Here is a 19,650-nt window from a genome sequence, read left to right as displayed (position 1 = left end):
GGGTGACCTGGGGGGGGCCCATCGCCAGGCGCGCGGGTGGCTCGTTGGTGGCGGCTGCTTGCGAAGTTAAATTCCCCCCCCCCAGGGGGCGGGGGGGGGCTCTGCTGTGTCAGGCGCTTTCGGACTCTGTCCCTGGCACATAAACCCTCCCCCCCCCCCCCCCCGGGGCCGCCTGGGGCGCGTGACTGTGCGCAGGTGACTCCCTTGCGCCGTCACAGGGTGACTGTGCGCAGGTGAGTCGTGGCCGCGCTCAGCGAGCACCGCACCCCTGTGTGTGCCGCCTCCTGCTCCCGCAGGGACACCCGTGCTAGGTATCGCTCCTGCCACTCGCTCCCGGCTTTGCAGCGTTTAAGGATGGCAGGGTCACTTCATCACAGGCTGTTTATTTACAGTTCACCACGTTATTGTTACTGAGCCCAAACCTTGTGTTTAACTAAAGCTTATCTTTTGGAATGAGGATGGGCGCTGCTCGCCTGTCTGTCCATACATCATGTAAGAAATAGGAAAGCTGTCTGTCTCAGAAATCGCTGATCACCAGCTGTTTTCACTTGTTTCTAAAACCAGATGATTCCTGCAGTCTTCTGTCATTACTTCTTTGGCATCCTGTACCCTGTATGCCATCTTCTGTCATGTAACCCCTGTATGCTTGCCACAGTTTCTGTGAGGTGAAGGAGGCTTGTACAGTGTACTTACTTAGATCACATATGCTCAGATTGTTGTACACCTGGTAAGTGGGGGGGGGATAATGGTCACTAAAAGCTTTATCTGGCACTTGAATATCCAGAAAACTGAGTTAACTGGTATTGCTTCCCAGCCACCGTATCCCTACATTTTTGGGTGCATGTGCCCTGTTCCCGCCTGTCCAGCCAGTTTGATGCCTCCATCTGTTGTGTGACTTCTGACAGCTACCACCATCCTCAAGCACCTCCTGTCAGTGCTGCTTCAGCTGGAGGGCTCCTGGGCATCTGGTCCACTTCTCTGCCTGCCATCATGGCTCAGGGAGAAGAGGAAGGGCCATCAGACTTTTCCAAGGGAGCAAGGGTTGGTCACCATGGTAATGTCCAGTAATGGGGCAGGAGAAGAGCAATAAGCTCAAATATCTGGCACACTTGATTAACCACTAATTCCCATTCCTAAAAGTGCCGGGATAAGAAAGCATTACTGTACTGTAGTTTTATACCAAGCCCATTCAGTAAACTAGATTCAAAGTGCTAATGAAAACAAGTACATCTAAATAGTCCCCAATAACATAATTTGTGACTTCTGAAAAGTGAGCATTTTGTTACAGAAGACAATTGAATATCTTTTTTGTCAACTTTTCCATTCCTTTTCTGTCTCTATTGCTAGGTGACTGTGGTCTTCCTCCAAGGTTCAGTTTTGCTGAGCCGCCTAAGGAACTGAACGATTCCTATCCTGTTCGGGCAAGTCTGAAATATTCGTGTCGCCCAGGATATACTTTCAATGAAGGAAAGTCTCCTTGGGTTACATGTCTTGAAAATTCAACATGGTCAGCAGACACTGACTTTTGTGTAGGTGAGTAGCTTTTCCATTTCATTTGATGGGCAAGTTGTCTTAACGCAATTAGGAGTCTCTCCAACACTGGTATCCACAAACACTTTTTCTACATGCTTTTTGGACAGTTCTTTGTTTATATTAGCACAGGTTGTATTACCTGGGGTTCTTCCAACCCAAACCTGTTGGTAATTTTTACTCTCTGCAAGGTGGTGTCAGGAAATAATTCAGGGGAGACACGGTCATCTGACCGACAGATGGATGGTACAAACATGACAACATGAGTGGTTTCACTTAAAGCTAAACTTTACTTAATCTCAAGCACTTACACATGTCCACAACAGGTTAGTAAAACCCCCCATCCTCGATAGTTACCAAAGTTGAGTGTGGCTCTCGAGTGACACCGGGCAGGCTTCCAATAGCCAGTCTGTCTGCCGGTGGGAAGAGTCCTTGAGGCATCCTTCCAAGTGTTCCCAAAATAGTCCCCCTAACTCAAACTTTCCTTCCCTATTGATCCATAGTATTACAATAATATGTCATTTTAAAAGTACTTGCCTAACAAGTTTTTGAAGGTAAGGCAAGAGGGCTTTTTCTGATCACTTTCACCACATGGGTTTTTCATGCTCGGGAGGGGGGGACCCTGACAGATACGTCTCAGGGCATTTAGACAAACTTCCTGTTCTAACTGTATGGCTCAGTGATTTCATTAGAGATTTGGGCCTCAGGAAGGATGCAGGGTCAAGCTGCCCTTACTGTGGCACCCAAACTCCCCCTTCCCTCGCTGACTGTGGTCATGCAGAAGTTGCAGTCTAGGTCTAATCTGGGCCTGTTAGCTTGGTTGCTAATGTTTAAGTAGTAAGCAATAGCGGTTCAGGCATATTACTGGATTTACTGAAATCTCCCTGTACAGCTGAACCTCTATAATTGGGCCTTAACTGATCCCGAACAAGGGAATTTATTGGATAGGGGGAGGGTAATGCTGGCTCCCGTGCTGCCACAGAATGGAGGCAAAGAACATGGTTTGATTCAAAGAAGGATGAGAGAGTTAGAAGGCTAAGACACTGGTCCAGCAGAAACGTGTGTTTAATATTGCTCATGTGAATAGTTCTTTACTGCGTAGAGTTTAATGATGGAAGGGTCATTTAATCACAGGCTATTTACATTTCATCAAATTATCCTCTTACTGAGCCCAAAACCTTGTGTTTAACTAAAGCACATCTTGTGGAATAAGGATGGGCAAAACACAGCACATGGGACAGATCTGGCCTATCTAGCATTTCTGTCCGGCTTGTCACGACCCCTGGCAATTGCAACTCTGGAGCCACATGTGGTTCTTTGGCTGCCGCTTCAATTACAGGACTTGTAGTAACCTGGAGGTACAGTGAGGCACTCAAGCAGCCTGCCTGGAAGAAGGATAGTAGCAAAATATACACTTTGGACTTCAGAAAAGCACATTTTGACTTCCTCAGAAAACTAATGGGCAGAATTCTCTGGGATGCTTACATGAAGGGGAAAGGAGTCCAGGAGAGCTGGCAGTATTTTAAAGAAGCCTTATTGAAGGCACAGAAAGAAACCATCCAGATGCGCAGTAAGAAAAGTAATATGGTAGGCGACCAGATTGGCCTAACGGGGAAATCTTTGAGATTAAACACAAAATAGAAGTTTACAAGAAGTGGAAACTTGGCCAGATGACTAGGGAGGAGTATAAATATATTGCTCTAGAATGCAGGAGAGTTATCAGGAAGGCAAAAGCGCAACCGGAACTGCAGCTAGCAGAGATGTGAAGAGTAACAAGAGGCATGTTAACAATAGGAGGGTGATGGGAGAGTGTGTGGGGCCCTTACTGGATGATGGAGGTAACCTAGTGACAGATGTAGAAAAGCTGAAGTACTCGATGCTTTCTTTGCCAGCCTTCACAGACAGGGTCGGCTCCCAGACGAATGCACTAGGCAACACAGCATGAGAAGGAGGTGGACAGCCCTTGGTGGGGAAAGAACAGGTTAGGAACTATTGAGAAGCTAAATATACACAAATCCATGGGTACAGATTGAATGCATCCGAGGGTTCTGAGGGAGTTGGCAAGTGTCATTGCGGAACCTTTGACCATTACCTTTGAAAACTTGTGGAGATCAGGAGAGATCCCGAACGATTGGAAAAAGGCAAATGTAGTGCCCATCTTCTAAAAAAGGGAAGGACAGGGAACTACAAACCACTCAGCCTTTCCTCAGTCCCTGGAAAAATCATGGAGGGGATCCTCAAGGAATCCATTTTGAAGCACTTGGAAGAGGGGAAAGTGATCAGGAATAGTCACTGTGGATTCATGAAGGGCAAGTCATGCCTGACCAATCTGATTAGCTTCTATGATGAGGTAATTGGCTCTGTGGATATGGGGGAGTCAGTGGATGTGATATACCTTGACTTTATATCACAAGGTACACCAAGGGGCAGTGCTACCAGACCAACCAGGCAGCTCCCCAGCTGCTCTGCCACAGGTGTCCCCAATTAAGCTGCTGCTGAAACTGACCAGCAGCGGCTGAATTGGGGACACCTGGGACAGAGCTGGACTATCAGAAGGGGGTCTATGAGGGGTCTGAGGTGGCATCCCCCACACCACCCTATACCTCTCATAGCCCCCCTTCTGATAGTCCGGCATATCTAATAATCCGGCACCCCTTGGGTCCTAAAGGTGCCAGATTATTGGGAGTTTACTGTAATGACCTTTTTAGTACTTGAACTGTTGTGTGCTCTTGTCTCTTAGATTAAACAAACTCAATTATTTCATTCTTCTCTCCGTAGGTTGTTTTCTAAAGCTTTAATAATTTTTGTTGCTTTTCTCTGGACCTTCTCCAGTTTGTCCACAGCTTTCTTGAAACGAGGCACCCAGAACTGGATAAAACACTCCAGTCAAGGCCTAATCAGCACAATATTGAGTGGAACAATTACTGCTCATGTTTTGCACTCATCCCAGAGTGAAGTTCAGTTTTAATATAATATGATGCTTCCACAACACTGTCATGCTGACTCATATTTAGCTTGCAGTCCACTATGACCCCAAAATTCCTTTTTGCGACTTCTTGAAATGAGTGTGCCTGGGAGTGAGATCATGTTAATTAGCAGATAGTTACCTAGGTCACTGTGTTTGCCCCTTTTTTGAATACTGGCATGACACCAGTGCTTTTCCATTCTTTTGAATGGTACTTTACTAATTATTTGGCCAACCATTTAGGTTGAGTGCAAATTATCCCCAAGCTTTTGATTTAACAATGTGCATTCCTAGTGCTCCTTAATTACTAATAGACATTAAAGTACTTCATCCTGCTCACATGATGAGGTGAGATTTCATGCTGCTTTCCAAATACAAAACAGAAATAGTACCATCATTTAGCAAATATAACCACGGGTTATATTTGTTTTTATAAACCCCGTGCATGGGCTATAGTTGTGTGCAGGTTATATAGTGGGTTTTGGTTTGTGGGGGGTGTTGTGGTTGTTTTTTACTGAAATAGCAGAGGATTCCCACCCTGCCCCCGCCCCTTTCACTAACTTTGCTGGGCTGGGGTTAGGCTCCCAGCCCAAGACCGAACCACGTGGGGAAACTTACAAGGGGCAGAGCAGCCAGGAACGCTCTGGGGCAGGGACAGAGGCATCCCCAGCAGAGGCACAAGGTGGGAGGCTACCAGTCTGAGCTGACAAAGGGAAGGAGCCTGGAGCAAGTTGCAGGCACAGGGTGCGGCAGCAGCGGGAGTCCGCAGGCGGCCACGGCTCTCAGAAGCAGGGCTGGGACATGGTGCTTGTTGCTCCTGTGCGTTCCAGACAGGTGCCCTCCCTTGCCTGCAGATGCCACATGCTGTACCTGCTGTGCACTCGCTTGTTGCTTCTGGGACGTGGCATAGTTCAGGGCGGCAGACCCGCCTGCTCTGGGCTCCTTGCCTTTGTCAGCCCAGGTTAGGAGCCTTGCACCTCTGCTGGGGATGCCTTTGCCCCAGCTCCAGAGCATTCCCGGCTGCTTATAAGTTTCCCCGTGTTGAGTCGTGGCCTGGAAGCCTAACCCCCTGCACCATAAATATACCCCCTGCACAGTCTTGTATACCCCACAGGTTATACTCGTGCATGGGGTATGCAAGGTGTTTTTTTTTCTGAAATAGGAAAAAAAACCTGCAGGGTATATTTGGGTGCAGGGTATATTTGCTAAATTACGGTAGCTGAACACTTCTGCCATTCCTGCATCATAACTAAATATTTTACCTGCTCCATTTATTAACAGGTTTTTACCATTACATAGTGTGATATTTTCAGTCTATCTGGACTAATCAAAATCTATCACCCCTGCCCTCTAATGAGGTACTCTTTACAGTGTTTTGCTGTGGTAGCCTCCCTTTTGGATTGCCCCCAAACAGCCTCCAGCATGCAAGCCATTCCCAATTAAGTCTAAGTGTTGGCAGCAGCCAGTCATGCATTGATCTCACCAGCCTTAATTATACTGTGGCATTGTGGACATAGTCCTAGTCTTAAGGGTTTTTGGCTCCGAGAAATGTCCTGTATTGCTCAGCATTCTCTTCAATAATACAAATTCTTAATATGGACTCTACTTTAGGGGTGGGCAATTCTTGGTTGGATGCCACGCCAAGATTTTGGAGTGCTTAAGGGGCACACTTTTCTGTGGAGGAAGTGTGAGGTCTAGGGTAGAGGTTGGGTGCAGGAGACTGAGATCTGAGAGGGAGTTTGGGTGGGGAACGGGACTGTGACCTGGGTCAGGGGATTGGGGTATAGGGTCATGGAAGGAGAATGGGTACACAAATTTTTTTTTTTTTTTTTTTTTTTTTTTTTTTTTGCTTGGGGGAAGGGATGCAGAGTCTGGGAGGGAGTTGTGGCTTGGGGCAAGAGGTCCAGAGGGTTTGGATGGTGGCCTGGGGGAAGGAGTTGGGATGCAGGAGGGGGGCTATTGGTGCCAGAGGCAAGCTCTGACTAGGAAGCACTTACTTAAGACTGCAACACCCCCAAGGCAGGCTGGCCGGTCTGCATGCTGCAGACCCAGATGATGTTAAACTGAAGGTTGCTTCCTTTAGTGGCTCTCAGCTCCTGGAAGGAAAAGAGGCTTGTGCTGCCCCCATCCCCCAGGCCAGTCTCTCAGCTCCTATTGGTTGATTGTATCCAGTTAATAGGAGCTGAGAAATTGGCTGGGCTCACTTTCTAGAGCCATGGTATCAAACATACTAGCCACATGTGGCTATTTAGCCAGCTGAGTGTGACTAGTTGGTGTGAAGTATTTGGCTGGTTGTGTAGCTAGTTGGCTATACCAGTAGCTACTGCTTCATAACTGGCTGGACCCCATAGCTCTAGAGTGTAGAGGTGGATGCATTGTAAGCCACTACCATTTCTTTTGCTCCTAATGAACTTTAAAACCTCCTCTCTATTGTCTGTAAGCACGCCAGTTGTGACTTTTGCGCTGATATCTTTAGCTCCATATCAACTTTTACTTTTCATAATTTCTAACTTATGCCATCTATAATTTTTTCCATGTATTACTGCTTTTTGTTTGCAGTTGCTGCCCATTGAGGTCAATGGGTCTCCTCACATGAATATAGCTATTAGGGATGTGAATGGATAACTGGTTAACGGGTGGGGCTGAAGCAGCTCGTTGCCCACCGTGGACAGAGTGCTGCTCCAGCTCTGTGGGGCCTGCTGCAGGCAGGGGCTGTTGCAGCCCAGCTGGAGAAGTCCCTCTCTTCAGCAGTCCTGGTTCTGCTCTGGTGTGGGCAGGGGCACAGAGTCCACCCAAAGCAGTCCCCACCCATGGCTGGGAGCCACTCCAACCCATCTGCTATCCCTTTTATTGGTTAATCAGTTAACAATTAGGGATGTAATATCTAATTTATGCATATGAGTTTTTGGAATCTGGGCCTTAATATGTACAGTATGAATATTTGTGCTTATAATAAATCTGTAAGGGGATTTTAATTCTCACTTGAGGATATAAGGCAACCACTGTCCGTGTGGTATTAGGAAGCATCATCCCTTTTCCATTTCACCTCACTTCTGTGGGGCATATTACAAAAATATCCATAATGTGTGTTTAAACTTTCCTCTGTAGCCTTTGGAGCTGACCTGATATATGGGACAGATACTGAACTCAAAGACAACTAGCTTTGATTTTTTTCCATGGTTTTTGCTGTGACGGGAGTGCAAGTTCACACATCCTCTTTTCTCTTTTTCCCATTAGGATAATGAGGTAACTCTTATTAGTCTTTTCTCTTCTAGGAAAACGATGTGTAGCACTAGAAATAGAAAATGGCAGAGTTGATGTCACTGATATCCAGTTTGGTGCAACCGCAAACTTCTCTTGTGATCCAGGGTGAGTGATTTCTTCTTTTGACCTAGACTGGTGCAAAACTGCTGGTGAAGTGACAAAATGAGATGGGAGCCTGTATTAATTTCAAGAATGTAAGTAAGTGCTATGCTACAAGTCTGTACTACTCTTGAAAAAAAATCGTAGCTAATGAGAGCGCCAGACAGCCCTCTATCATTGAGTGGGAGATAGGAAACTAACTTGCTCAAGCTCCTTTGAAATATCAGCCTAGAGTCCTCTGGAGATGCTCTAGCAGATGTTGGGTCGTGAGAGTCCCACATCGAGGATATTGTGGACTCACTGACTCATACCATCTCTTGTTATAGTGGTTTCTATCTGGATTCTGGGAGCTAGTTGCAGAACATTGCCCGTAAATTGCTGCACTAGATAGAAGCAGACCTCTTCCTTTTATTTGTGTCTGTCTTACAGCTATCTAGTATTACCTGGGATAGCATTGAATGCAGTGCTTGTTTTTCAGTCAGGGTTCTGTTGACAAGCCTTGGGGAATCAAAGCTTGTCTTCATTGCACTGAGCAGGTGTTCATTGGATTTTGAGGCCTCATAGAGTTTAAGGTCAAAAGGGACCACCAAGTTATCCAGTCTAACATCTCTACAAGATGTCAAGGTTTAAACAGTTTCCCACTAAGCATTGCCTTACTGCCATACTTACCAGATTAATTGGTGCCTCACCTAGCTGGATCAGTCTCCTGTGCACAGGATGCTGCAGCCAAGCTGGACCCACTGTGGGTGGAGGGATGCTCCAGTGCTCCGCAGCCGGTGAGATGAACTGGTTAACATTTTACATGGGGTATTAGATGTCTATCCTCTTGTTTATCACAGGCCTCCAACACTGCTGTGGGAGTCGCATGCTAAACTCCCCATCAAAATCAGTCCAAAATATTACAGACCTCAGGAGATCAGACCATAAAGATGGCATGGGCTGAGAATAGGAGGGGCTGAGGTACACAAATTTCTCAGGTCCCTATTATGGCAGGGAAATGTTCAAGTGAGGTATTGATAGAATCCTGGCAAGTGACTGTAGTCTTGTGCTACAGCAAAAGGCAAATCTTCCCCTCCACCCCCCTCCCCACATCACTGACAATCTCACTGAAGGGAGGGATTTCTCACCAATCCCACATTAGACCCTGAGGGAGAAATCCACAGGCCAGGCACTGAAGTGAGAGTGCTTGGTATCATCATAGAGTCCTGGCTCACCCCATTCCATAGCCTTTCTTCAGCCATGGCCATCCCATGTGGTATAAAGGAAGAAACCCAGAATACATTGGGTAATAGTGAGGAATCCCTTCCTGTCTGTTGCAGGTGACTGGCGGAGAGCCTGAACTATGAGCCTTTATGAACATCATAAACACATGGTAGGGCTCAGTAACCCTGGGATAATAGGCAATCATGGCATCAATTGTTCTCAAACTTCTCCAGCTTGCTTGCACTTTGTCTTGTACTGAACTCGTTGCCCTCACAACTGCTGTTGGGTGACCCTAAACTTCTCCCCTCTCGTAATTAGAATCCTTATTTACAGCATCAAGCTGTTCTGGCTGGTTTTTATCCTTTGTTTTTGTGGCAGCATTGTTCTTAGCATGGAGGGCAATGAGCTCTTTAAACTAACTGAATGGATTGGGTTGCACGGGCACAGATTATGTGAATGTAATTATGATGTAGAGCTTTGTTTTTCTGTATCCCAACTTGAGGTGTCTTGTCCAAACAACACAAATTGGACTCCCAAGGGGCGTTTAGGGTGGAGGCAGATGTCAAGGCCAAGTCCCAGTTAAACTTGGGGTGGTGAGGTAACTCTGGAGCAAGACTGGGTCTTCATCTTCACAAAGGTGGGAGTTAAATCCCTTATTCCATAGGTTGGCCATCATCCCACCTTGTAGGTGAACTAGTGTTGATCCACAGATATGTCTGAGCTCTTGTTGAAGGATTTGGAGGCTCTGTTTCAAGAGCAGTGGTTAGATGGTAGATAGTGAAGCTTCTTGAATTTTGAATATGGGATAGGGAGGTGGGAAATGGGAGACAGCTCAGGGTATCTGTCTTGTTTCCCATTACTGTTGTCCACAGGTTGCCTTTTTTACAAACCATCGGCAGCTTGCCCAGTCAATCTCTTGCCTCGCTGTTGCCTACCTTCAGGGGAGACACAACTCCTCATTGTTTTTGCAGTTAAATATATAGATGACTAACACAGCTAAACTCAGACCTTTTTCAATGGCTTGTCTCCACCTATTGGCTAAAAGAAAACCTCTCTTTCTAGCCTGTTAACTACAGGATGGACCTCTCTGGTCCCTTAGGACCTGACTGGTGCCAAACCAGAGAATTTGCCAAACCACAAGAGTTCAATATTGTCTAGCAGCATTACCAACACTTCCATTGCTTTCTGGGCTCTTAGACTTTTAGAGCTAAATAACAGCACAGAACACTGAAAACCAGAATGGGTGCTGTAAACACTCTTTATGGGACAGCAAAAAACTTGGTGTTACCTATAAGTGGACTTCTGGCTAACTGATGACATGCTGGACCATGGATGTTGCCGGACTAGAGTTCCTGTAGTTCTTTGCTTGCTTGAGTAACAAACTTGAACCCTTTTTCTTTAGCCATAGATTAATTGGACCAAATTCTGTCAAGTGTGTGCTTCTGCAGGCCGGTACAGTTGATTGGGACAAGAGGCCTCCAATTTGCGAAGGTAAACTAACCCTAATGGTTTCAAGAATAGTTCACATCAGGAAATAGCAGCATAGCTGGTGAGACAAGAGTCAATCTGTTCTTAGAGGAGGCTTTGGAACAAATTGGTAAACTAAACAGTAACAAGTCACTGGGACCAGATGGCATTCAACCAAGAGTTCTGAAAACTCAAATGTGAAACTGTAGAAAAACTAATTGCAGTTTGTAGCCTATCCTTTAAATCATCTTCTGTACCAAATGACAGGATACCTAAAGTGATGTCAGCCTTTATGATGTCAGCTTTTAAAAAGGGGTATAGAGATGATCCTGGCAACTACAGGCCAGTAAATCTGACATCAGTATTAGGCAAATTAGTTGAAAATATAGTAAACATCAGAATTGTCAGACACATAGATGAACATAATTTGTTGATGGGAAGGGGCATTAACATGGCTTTTGTAAAAGGAAATCCTGCTTCACTTATACACTATATTCACTGAATCTCTCTTGTCCACATGCTTGTTGACTCCCTCAAAGAATTCTAATTTATGTGGATTTCCAGACAGCCTGTAACAGTCTTTTACCAAAGTCTTATAAGTAAAGCAACCTGTCGTGTGATAAGAGGAAGGGTCATCTCATGGATTGATAACTAGATAAGATAGGAATAAATGGTTCATTTTCAGAATGGAGGGAGGTAAATAGTGGCTTCCCACATGGGTACATACTGGGACAATCCTGTTAAACATATTCATAAATGATTTGGAGACGGGAGTAAACAGTGAGGTGGCAAAAGCTGCCGATGATACCAAACTGATCAAGATAGTGATGTCCAAAATCTACTGCGAAGAGCTTCAAAAGGATCTAACAAAACTAGGTGACTGGGCAACAAAATGGCAGATGAACTTTAATGCTTAAGTGCAAAGTAATGCATACTGAAAACATAATCCCAGCTATACATCCAAAATGATAGGGTCTAAATTAGCTACAGGCTGTCCTCACTAAATCCAATGTACGTTACAAAAAACTTGGACTTGTAACAAAACAACTTAAAGCAGAGTTTTTTTTCCTCTTCTCATGGCTGACTTCCATTTGCGCAATCTTTTTTTTGCAACTTAAGAATGGGGAACAGGAGGACTTGTAATGCATCAGTTCCTACAAACATCAATGACTTCAGTGCAGGACAGATGTCTACCAGAGCAACTTATAGCGGGGATTATCTGTATTGCCGTTTGAGAGAGATCTTGGATCATTATGGATAGTCATCCACGCAACATGCAGCAGCAAACAATATTAGGAATAATTTGTAAAGTGATAGAGTATCTTATTGCCTTTATAAAATCCCTGGTACACCCACATCTTGAAGACTGAAAACAGATGTGGTTTCCTCATCTGAAAAAGCATGTTGGCATTGGAAAAAATTCAGTAAAGGGCAACAAAAATGAGTAAGGGTTTGGAAGGGCTGTCATGAGGAGAGACTTTAAAAGACAGGGACTTTTGGTCTTTGAGGAAACTAAGGGGGAATATGATAGTCTATACAATCCTGACTGTTGTGGAGAGAGTCAATAAAGAAGTTATTTGCTTGTTGCTGTAATGCAGAACTAGGGGGGGTCACTAAATGAAATACATAGCAGGTTTAAAACATACAAAAGGAAGCTTTTCTTCATGTGCTGCACAGTCAACCCATAGAACTCCTTGCCCCAGAAGAAGTTGTGAAGACCAAGACTTTAACAGTGTTCAAAAAAAGAACTAGATAAATGCATGGAGGATAGATCCATCAATATTTATTAGCCAGAATGGGTAGGAATAGTGTCCCTAGGCTGTTTGTCAGAAGCTGGGAATGCATGAAAGGGGAGGGTTCATGAGATTTTTCACGTGTTCTGTTCATTCCCTCTGGGGTACCTGGCATTTGCCACTCTCAGAAGATAGGTTCCTGAGCTAGATGGACTTTTGGTCTGACCCAATATTGGCATTCTTGTGTGTTTAATTCAAATGACAGTAAAATTTGTGTTTGGTTGGGGAAAGGAATTTAATCATACTGTAGTCTGCCATGGTGTTTGGATGACTTCTACAAAATCAACCTTTTTAAAAAATCCTCATTAAATTGTTCATCTGGCACTGTTTAATGTATATACTCCAACAAGCCTCTTGGCATGTTTTCAGTTATATCTACATAATCCCAGTTCTTGAGTTAAAAAGCAAGCTAATGACTCGAAGTCTTGACCTTTCCCAAACCAGCCTATTCACTTAATCTAAGACTGTCTTGGAGTGAATCACAATTTCCCTCTACCTTAACTTGATCTTTTTAATGCATTCTGGACATAGTCTGTGCCTTATGCTACCAATGTCCGCTCTAGAAGCTGCTGCTACAAGACCTGTCCTAGCTTTAGTTTTTTGCTTCTGGAACAATTATTCCTCTAGAGGTGTCAAGCAAGAAGTTCTGGCTCCCTGCAGCTAACTCTGGAAAGAGTCACACTCTGTTAAGATCATCCCTTCCCACACCATGCCCAGAACTGGTGTTTTTATGAAGCATCCTCCTTGAGCAAGGGACATACTGGGTTGGAGCAAGCCTAAAAGCAGAAAACCACCAGAATCTGAAATGTTAATGCAATTCTAAATAAACTTTCAAATGGTTAAATAGCTTTGGGAGGCTACGAGGCAAATTTCTTAATGTGAAATCTCTTCATTTCATCTGCAATATAAACTTGAATTTCCATGTTGACATTCTTTGCTTCAGCAATACCTTGCGTCCCACCTCCTGATATTGCCAATGGTTCATATGCTCCTCTGAATGAAGAGTATGCTTATGGCTCAGCAGTAACTTACAGCTGTAACAAGGACTTCTCTCTCATTGGAGAGCGTTCCATTCATTGTACAACGAACGATCAAGTCAATGGAGAGTGGAGTAGGCTGGCCCCTGAATGCAAAGGTTAGTGGTATCTGTTTTTATCCTCTCCTTATTTTACCATCTCCTCCCAGTAAACTTAAATTTTGCAATCCAAATAATCTCAAACCAGAGGAAATTCAGTTAGTGCTTAGACCCCCTCCCCCCCATACCATTCACGAAAACTGGCTGCAATTTGTAACATAATCTCTAAAGTAGGGCTATTCAACACGTGGCCCATGGGCCACATGCGGCCCATTTGTTTGCAGCCCACAATATGGTTTGGTCCACGCGGAGCTCACCACGCAGCCGGCGGGTGGGATCCTTTGAACACAGCCTCCACTGAAAACACTCTTCACAAAGGCAAGGCATGTCCCTAGTGGGATGAACACTGAAAGATGGAAGTGGACGGGTTGGCTGGAACAGACAGGTACAGGATGTTGGCATTTCTAGCTCCCAGGAGCTACGGGGCATTGTGTGAAAAGCTATTTGCATGTATATGCAACCACACTTAAGTTGCAGCCCTCGGCATGTGTTGAGTAGCATTGTGGCCCCCTGGGTTTCCAAAGTCGAGTAGCCCTGCTGTAAAGAATATCTAACTTATTTTTTTGATAAATGATTCCTGGAAATATTTTTGCCTCTAATATCGTGTAGTTTTGTCTCCCTTCAATGTTTCAAGACTGCCGTTAAGTCTCCTGTCTCAAACAGTTGACTTTTTTTTAAGGTGAAGACACACTAAAAGAAAGGTTATAGTTTTATGTCTGTACTCTATTCAGTGCTAAAATGGGGGGAGAGAGCCTAACAAACAGGATTCTTTGACAACCATTTTTTAGACTTTTTGGGAGGGCTTCTTGGCAGAGAAGGTTTATGCTTTTTGATAGTTCATATCACAGCCATAAAGTTCTTGGGAGGAGGAAATGAAGGTAATATTACAATCCTCATTTTGGTGATTGCAGTGGAGTGTTGATGAGCACTATTGCATTTAGCTAATAATACTTTTACGTACTTGGTGTTCAAGCAGCTACCAGTGGGTTGCCCAGTCGAACCTCTGGGATTATGAGGGTTTTGCAGAGACATGAAGCACGTTGTTTACCTCACTGCTTGATATGCCCCTTTGACCCCTCCCACCCTTCCAAAAAAGCAGGGAAGTTCAGTTCCAGAGTTTTATTGCAAGTCAATCTTACAGCAGGGCTGGGCAAAATACAGGTCAGGTGGCTGAATCCAGCCCACAGACCATGGTCAGGCATGCAGCTGCCGCATTTTTTTTAAGTGCAGGCCATGCTGCTCTCTGCTCTGCAGGCAGGTGGAAGGCCTTGAGTGATCTTCCCACCCCAAGCCCAATCCTCAGCTCTTGTTGGCTGGAAACAACTAGCTAATAGGAGCTGCGAGATTGGCCTGGGGGGTGTGGGTAATGCAAGCCTCTTCCCTCCATGTGGCTCTCAGCTCCTGGAGAGGGAACAGCCTGTAGTTTGAAGCAGTCTGGGGCTACGGAAGGCAGGGAGACAAGCCTGCCAAGGGGGAACTGCTGGCCAGGAGACACTTAGGTAAGCGCCTCCCAGCCAGAGCCTGCCCCTCCTGCACCCCCTCTCCCTCCCCTAGGTGACCATCTAAACCCCCCTGTACCCTTCTTACCCTCCCTCCCAGAACCTGCATCCCATTCCCCTGCTCCAGGTCACCACCCAAACCTTCTGCAGTGTGCGGGGTCCTAAAAGCCTTCCCTCAGGCTAGAATCCTCTCTTGGACCTATACACCCTCCCTGACACTGCACCCCAATCCTCTGACCCAGGTCACAACCCCCCCTTCAACCAAATTCCCCCTCAGATCTCTCACTGTCTCCTTCATCCCAGTCCCTTGCGCCCATCTGCACCCTACCGCCATCCTTGACCCTACACCACCTCCACAGAAGAGTGGCCCTTGACCACTTTACAAAATCTTGGAGTGACCCCTTTCCCCACCAAAAATTATTGCCCACCACTGTTAGCATGTGCACAGCATGTCCCAAATTCCAGATGGCTTCATACAATGATGATTAACTCACACAATATACTGCGATATGACAGGGCAGAGTCCTGATACCTATACAGTTGGGTGCTGTGCTATATACACAGTCGAGTATCAGGGCTTTTTTTTTTTTTTTTTTTTCCCTTCTATCTTCTCTGAATGCTTCCTGCAGAAAATATTCTTAGACTGGTATTTTTTTAACTTTCAGTGGTCAAGTGTCTAGAGCCAATAATTGAAAATGGAGAAAAGCAATCTGGATTTGACTTTAAGTATTCATATGGACACACTGTCATATTTGAATGCCATTTGGGCTTTACTCTGCATGGTAACAGTTCAGTTAAATGTGAAGCTAACAGTTCATGGGTTCCATCTTTGCCAACCTGCGTCCGTAAGTATAAGCAGTTGTATAGAGCTTTTGTGCTGGTGTTTAGAAAACATATTGCTTTTAAGTAGCCATATTAGAAGGTCAAATCTGCGTCCCCTTTTTTGTCATAGGCATCGCACAAACTACACCTACACCTTCCTCTCCAGAAGGAACAAAATATACTTCTGGTGAGTTGCAGGAACTTTTGCTAAATATCTCTAAGATTTAAGTAACCGTATAGTTTCTAGAAGACTGAAAATTGGTGTGACCTTCACAAACAGTATTTCCTATCCAAGTTCTAGAGTTCAGTCATTCACCATTGGTCATATAAGCAATATTTTATCTCTCCGGTTTTAGAGCGCTACATATTTCTTAGTCACCCTTGGGTGCAGCCTCGGATTGTGATCCCTGTGTCCCCTCAGCTCTCCAGCTTGGGCTGTGTCTCACTATGCTTTGCAAGTGATGAGTAGCAAACACTTTCAGGAGCTGTGATCACTCACCACAATCGCGTGTGGAGCCTCACACACAGCTAGATTGCATGCATGCTCCCAGAGCCACTCATGAAATCCACAGACTGGCACTAGCCAAATCCTCCCCCACACCCACTCTCAGTGCTGTACCCCAAGGAATATACCATCTTGACCTGCTGAAGTGCAGATGTATTAATTGGCAAATCACTCTTATCAATGGGAGGTGGATATACACCAGCCTTTCTAAAACCCTTGAGTAAATTTACCAGGCACTTCATGCAAACTCACTGATAAAGATGAACAGCCTAACTCAACCCTTTTCTCACCCCACTGGATGTAGCATCCTTTATATGTAGGTCTGTCCCTTAAACCTGGGTCAGCCTCCTCTGTTGCAATCTTCACTTTTCACAGTGCCCTTGTTGCTTATCTCCTGCTCCCACTTATAAGCCAAGTATGATAACCGTTTTCAGGTATCTAAAAGGATGTCATGAGGAGGAGGGAGAAAACTTGGCCTCTGAGGATAGGACAAGAAGCAATGGGCTTAAACTGCAGCAAGGGAGGTTTAGGTTGGACATTAGGAAAAAGTTCCTGACTGTCAGGGTGGTTAAACTCTAATACGTTGCCATGGGAGGTTGTGGAATCTCCATCTCTGGAGATATTTAAGAGCAGGCTGGTTAGACATACATCGTGGATGGTGCTGGGTCCTGCCATGAAGGCAGGGGACTGGACTTGCTGACCTCTCAAGCTCCCTTCCAGTTTGTGTTGTATGATTTTAAGTTTCTGACCAGTGGTAATATATCTACTTCCATCAGACAGCTTATTTCCCTGTTACTTCCCTATGTAATTTCCCAAGCTTAGCAGTCACAAAGATGCAGACAATGTAGATTTTTGACTTGCTTTTTATTTGGATAAGACTCCACATCTGGGTGCATAAGCAGAAAGGATGAAAGGGTTTGCAGTTTCAAGCTCAACTACTCTGAACTGGGTTGCGACCTACATATTGATGTTAGGATGTGGCTGAAGCTATACCACCTTCCAAGGTGTTCAGTGCACTCAATAAGCACAGAGCATCCCTATGTTGGACATGTGCAGAGTTGCTCCTTGTTTCGGAGTTCATAAGCTCATCACACATTGCCATCATGACATTTTTGGGAAAATGATGTAGGCTCGTGGAAGGTGGCTTCTACAATCCCTCTTTAAATAGACTGAGCCCTTCCTCCATCATATACTGACTGGAATTACTAACAAAATTCTCTGGGTAGAGTACATGAGACATGGAATAAACATGTGCAGTGCATCTCAATTACAGCACAGATGAGAAACCATTTTCCCAAATACGCACCCCCCCCCCCCCAAATGCATGAACTCTCAAACTACGAGCTGTTTAGGAGGCTGACTGTCTTCATCACAGTAAATAATGAAACCAGCCTAAGGGAACATCCAAAAATAGTCTGAGTAGAGTTTAAAGACTAGCTGAAATTGCATTGGAAACTGTGGCTATAAGAAAAGAGTTGCCTATTACAGATGTGAATAAGTGCGGGTTTAATGGTTTTATTCCTAAGCAAGAACAAAGTGTGTGTATTTTAGCTTGACTAATACAGGGTAGCCACAACAAGTGGAGTGAAGCCATTGTTCATGGTTTGGTGTCACTCACTTTGTACTACCTACTGGATTCTCTCAACTATTTTTGTGGCATCTCAGGATTGCTGGTAATGTACTTAAGCTTTTTTTTATTCTTTCAACTGTGCAATTAGAGTAAGTTAGTGACTCCAAAGATGATGCTGATTGAGTTCCTAAAACTATTGGTTTGTATTTTTCTTTATACAGAATCAACTACAAAACCCACTCAAGAAACCCCTAAAAATGCCACAGGTAAAAACCACTCTTAAAATCTTTCTAAACTTTGGTCCATTGGAAAGCATTCTTGCCTTTGTTTTGTTCCCTCGTTAGTCTGGGTAACTTAGGCTGATCTTGGGACACTTAAGAGACTGATTTGTGGCTTTGCTTTTGAGTTTTATACCTGCTTGGCTTTCTTTATCTGAATGCAAAGTTGATGAAATGAGTGAGTAATAGACTCCAAGAATGATACATTTTCAGGAACTAGATAAGTGTCTGTCTGTTTCTTTTACAGCATCAGCTACAAAACCCACACAAGAAACCCCTAAAAATGCCACAGGTAAAAATACTCTTCACTTCGTAATGAACCAAAGTTTGGAAAGATTTTCTTGCCTTGATTCTGTTTTCATTAGTCTGGGTAACTTAAATGTCCCAAGATGAGCCTTAGATGGACTGAGGTGTGGCTTTGCTTTAGGATTTTATACTTGGTTGGCTTTCTTTGTTATCTAAATGCAAAGTTGATGGAACTAGTGAGTAATAGACGCCAAGGATGATGTGCATCTAGTCTAGAGTAGGCAATTTTTGGTGGGGTGTCACTCCAAAGATTTTGGGAAGTGGTCAAGGGGCATGCTTTTCTTTGGAGGGTGTGTAGGGTCTACAGTGGAAGTTGGGTATAGAAGGGCCCATGGGTTAAGGGACTGGGATGCAGGATATGGTGTGAGATCTGAGGAGTTTCAGTGAAAGAGGAGGCTGTGACCTGGGTCACAGGATTGGGATGTAGGTACAGGAGAGGATTCTAGCCTTGAGGAGGGGTGTAGGAGGAGGTACAGTGTCTGGGAGGGAGTTGTGACCTGGGGCAGAGGTGTGCAGAGGGAGTTAGAGTACAGGAGGGGCTGGGGTGCCAGGGGCAGGCTTTGGCTGGAAGGTGCTTACCTCACATGTCGCGACCTGCGGTACCCCTAAGGCAAGCTGGGTTCCCTACCTGCTGCTGCTGCCACAGATTGCCTGAAAATGCAGACTGCTCCCTCCATGTGGTTCTCAGTTCCAGGAATGATGAGAGGCTTGGGTTTCCCTCATTCCAGAGGCCAATTTCTCATCTCCTATTGGCTCATCTGACCAACAGGAGCTGAGAGATTGGTTGGGGCCAGTTCTTGTTGGACGGTTATTTCTGGCCATTAGGAGCTGAGGATGGGCTGTGGGTGGGGAGATCACACGAAGCCTCACCTCCCTCCAGAGAGGCACACACAGCACCCCGGCACTTAAGAATAGCTGCTTTATGCTTCATGGTCCTGGCAGGGGAGTCTGTGGACTGGGTCCAGTGACTTGGCAGGCCAAATTTTGCCCACCACTGATCTAGTTCTTGAAAATGTTTGTATATCTTTTCTTTGTACAGGATCAACTACAAAACCCACACAAGAAACCACTAAACATTCCACAGGTAAAAATACTCTTAAATTTCTCAACTTCCTTCTGAAAGAGTTAATTCTATAGCTTAATACTCAGTTTTGAGGTGATTGTATATTTGATGCTCTCCCTTGTGATCAGCATGAGGACTGTCCTTTTGGGCC

General features: G+C 45.0%; 1 protein-coding gene across 7 annotated transcripts in view; it reads left to right on the top strand.

The window, feature by feature from the left end:
* LOC149521389 (membrane cofactor protein-like) overlaps positions 1–19,650 on the top strand; it is a 33,203-nt gene that overhangs the window by 363 nt on the left and 13,190 nt on the right. For 3 of the 7 annotated variants that reach the window (XM_089773663.1, XM_089773657.1, XM_089773661.1), the window contains exons 2-10: positions 1,348–1,533; positions 7,771–7,864; positions 10,464–10,552; positions 13,265–13,456; positions 15,621–15,800; positions 15,908–15,964; positions 18,074–18,118; positions 18,378–18,422; positions 19,476–19,520. In XM_089773663.1, the coding sequence (XP_089629789.1) occupies positions 1,348–1,533; positions 7,771–7,864; positions 10,464–10,552; positions 13,265–13,456; positions 15,621–15,800; positions 15,908–15,964; positions 18,074–18,118; positions 18,378–18,422; positions 19,476–19,520 (933 nt within the window). Of the gene's footprint in view, positions 1–294; positions 493–1,347; positions 1,534–7,770; positions 7,865–10,463; positions 10,553–13,264; positions 13,457–15,620; positions 15,801–15,907; positions 15,965–18,073; positions 18,119–18,377; positions 18,423–19,475; positions 19,521–19,650 lie in introns of those variants that run through there. The other 4 variants (XM_089773658.1, XM_089773660.1, XM_089773659.1 and 1 more) reach the window with 4 other exon arrangements.

The sequence above is a fragment of the Pelodiscus sinensis genome, chromosome 27, assembly GCF_052426305.1.
Source record: "Pelodiscus sinensis isolate ZL-2025 chromosome 27, ASM5242630v1, whole genome shotgun sequence".
In the NCBI taxonomy this organism is placed as follows: Eukaryota; Metazoa; Chordata; order Testudines; family Trionychidae; genus Pelodiscus; species Pelodiscus sinensis.
Note: the sequence above shows the minus strand (reverse complement) of the source record. Positions and strands in the feature narration are given on the sequence as shown.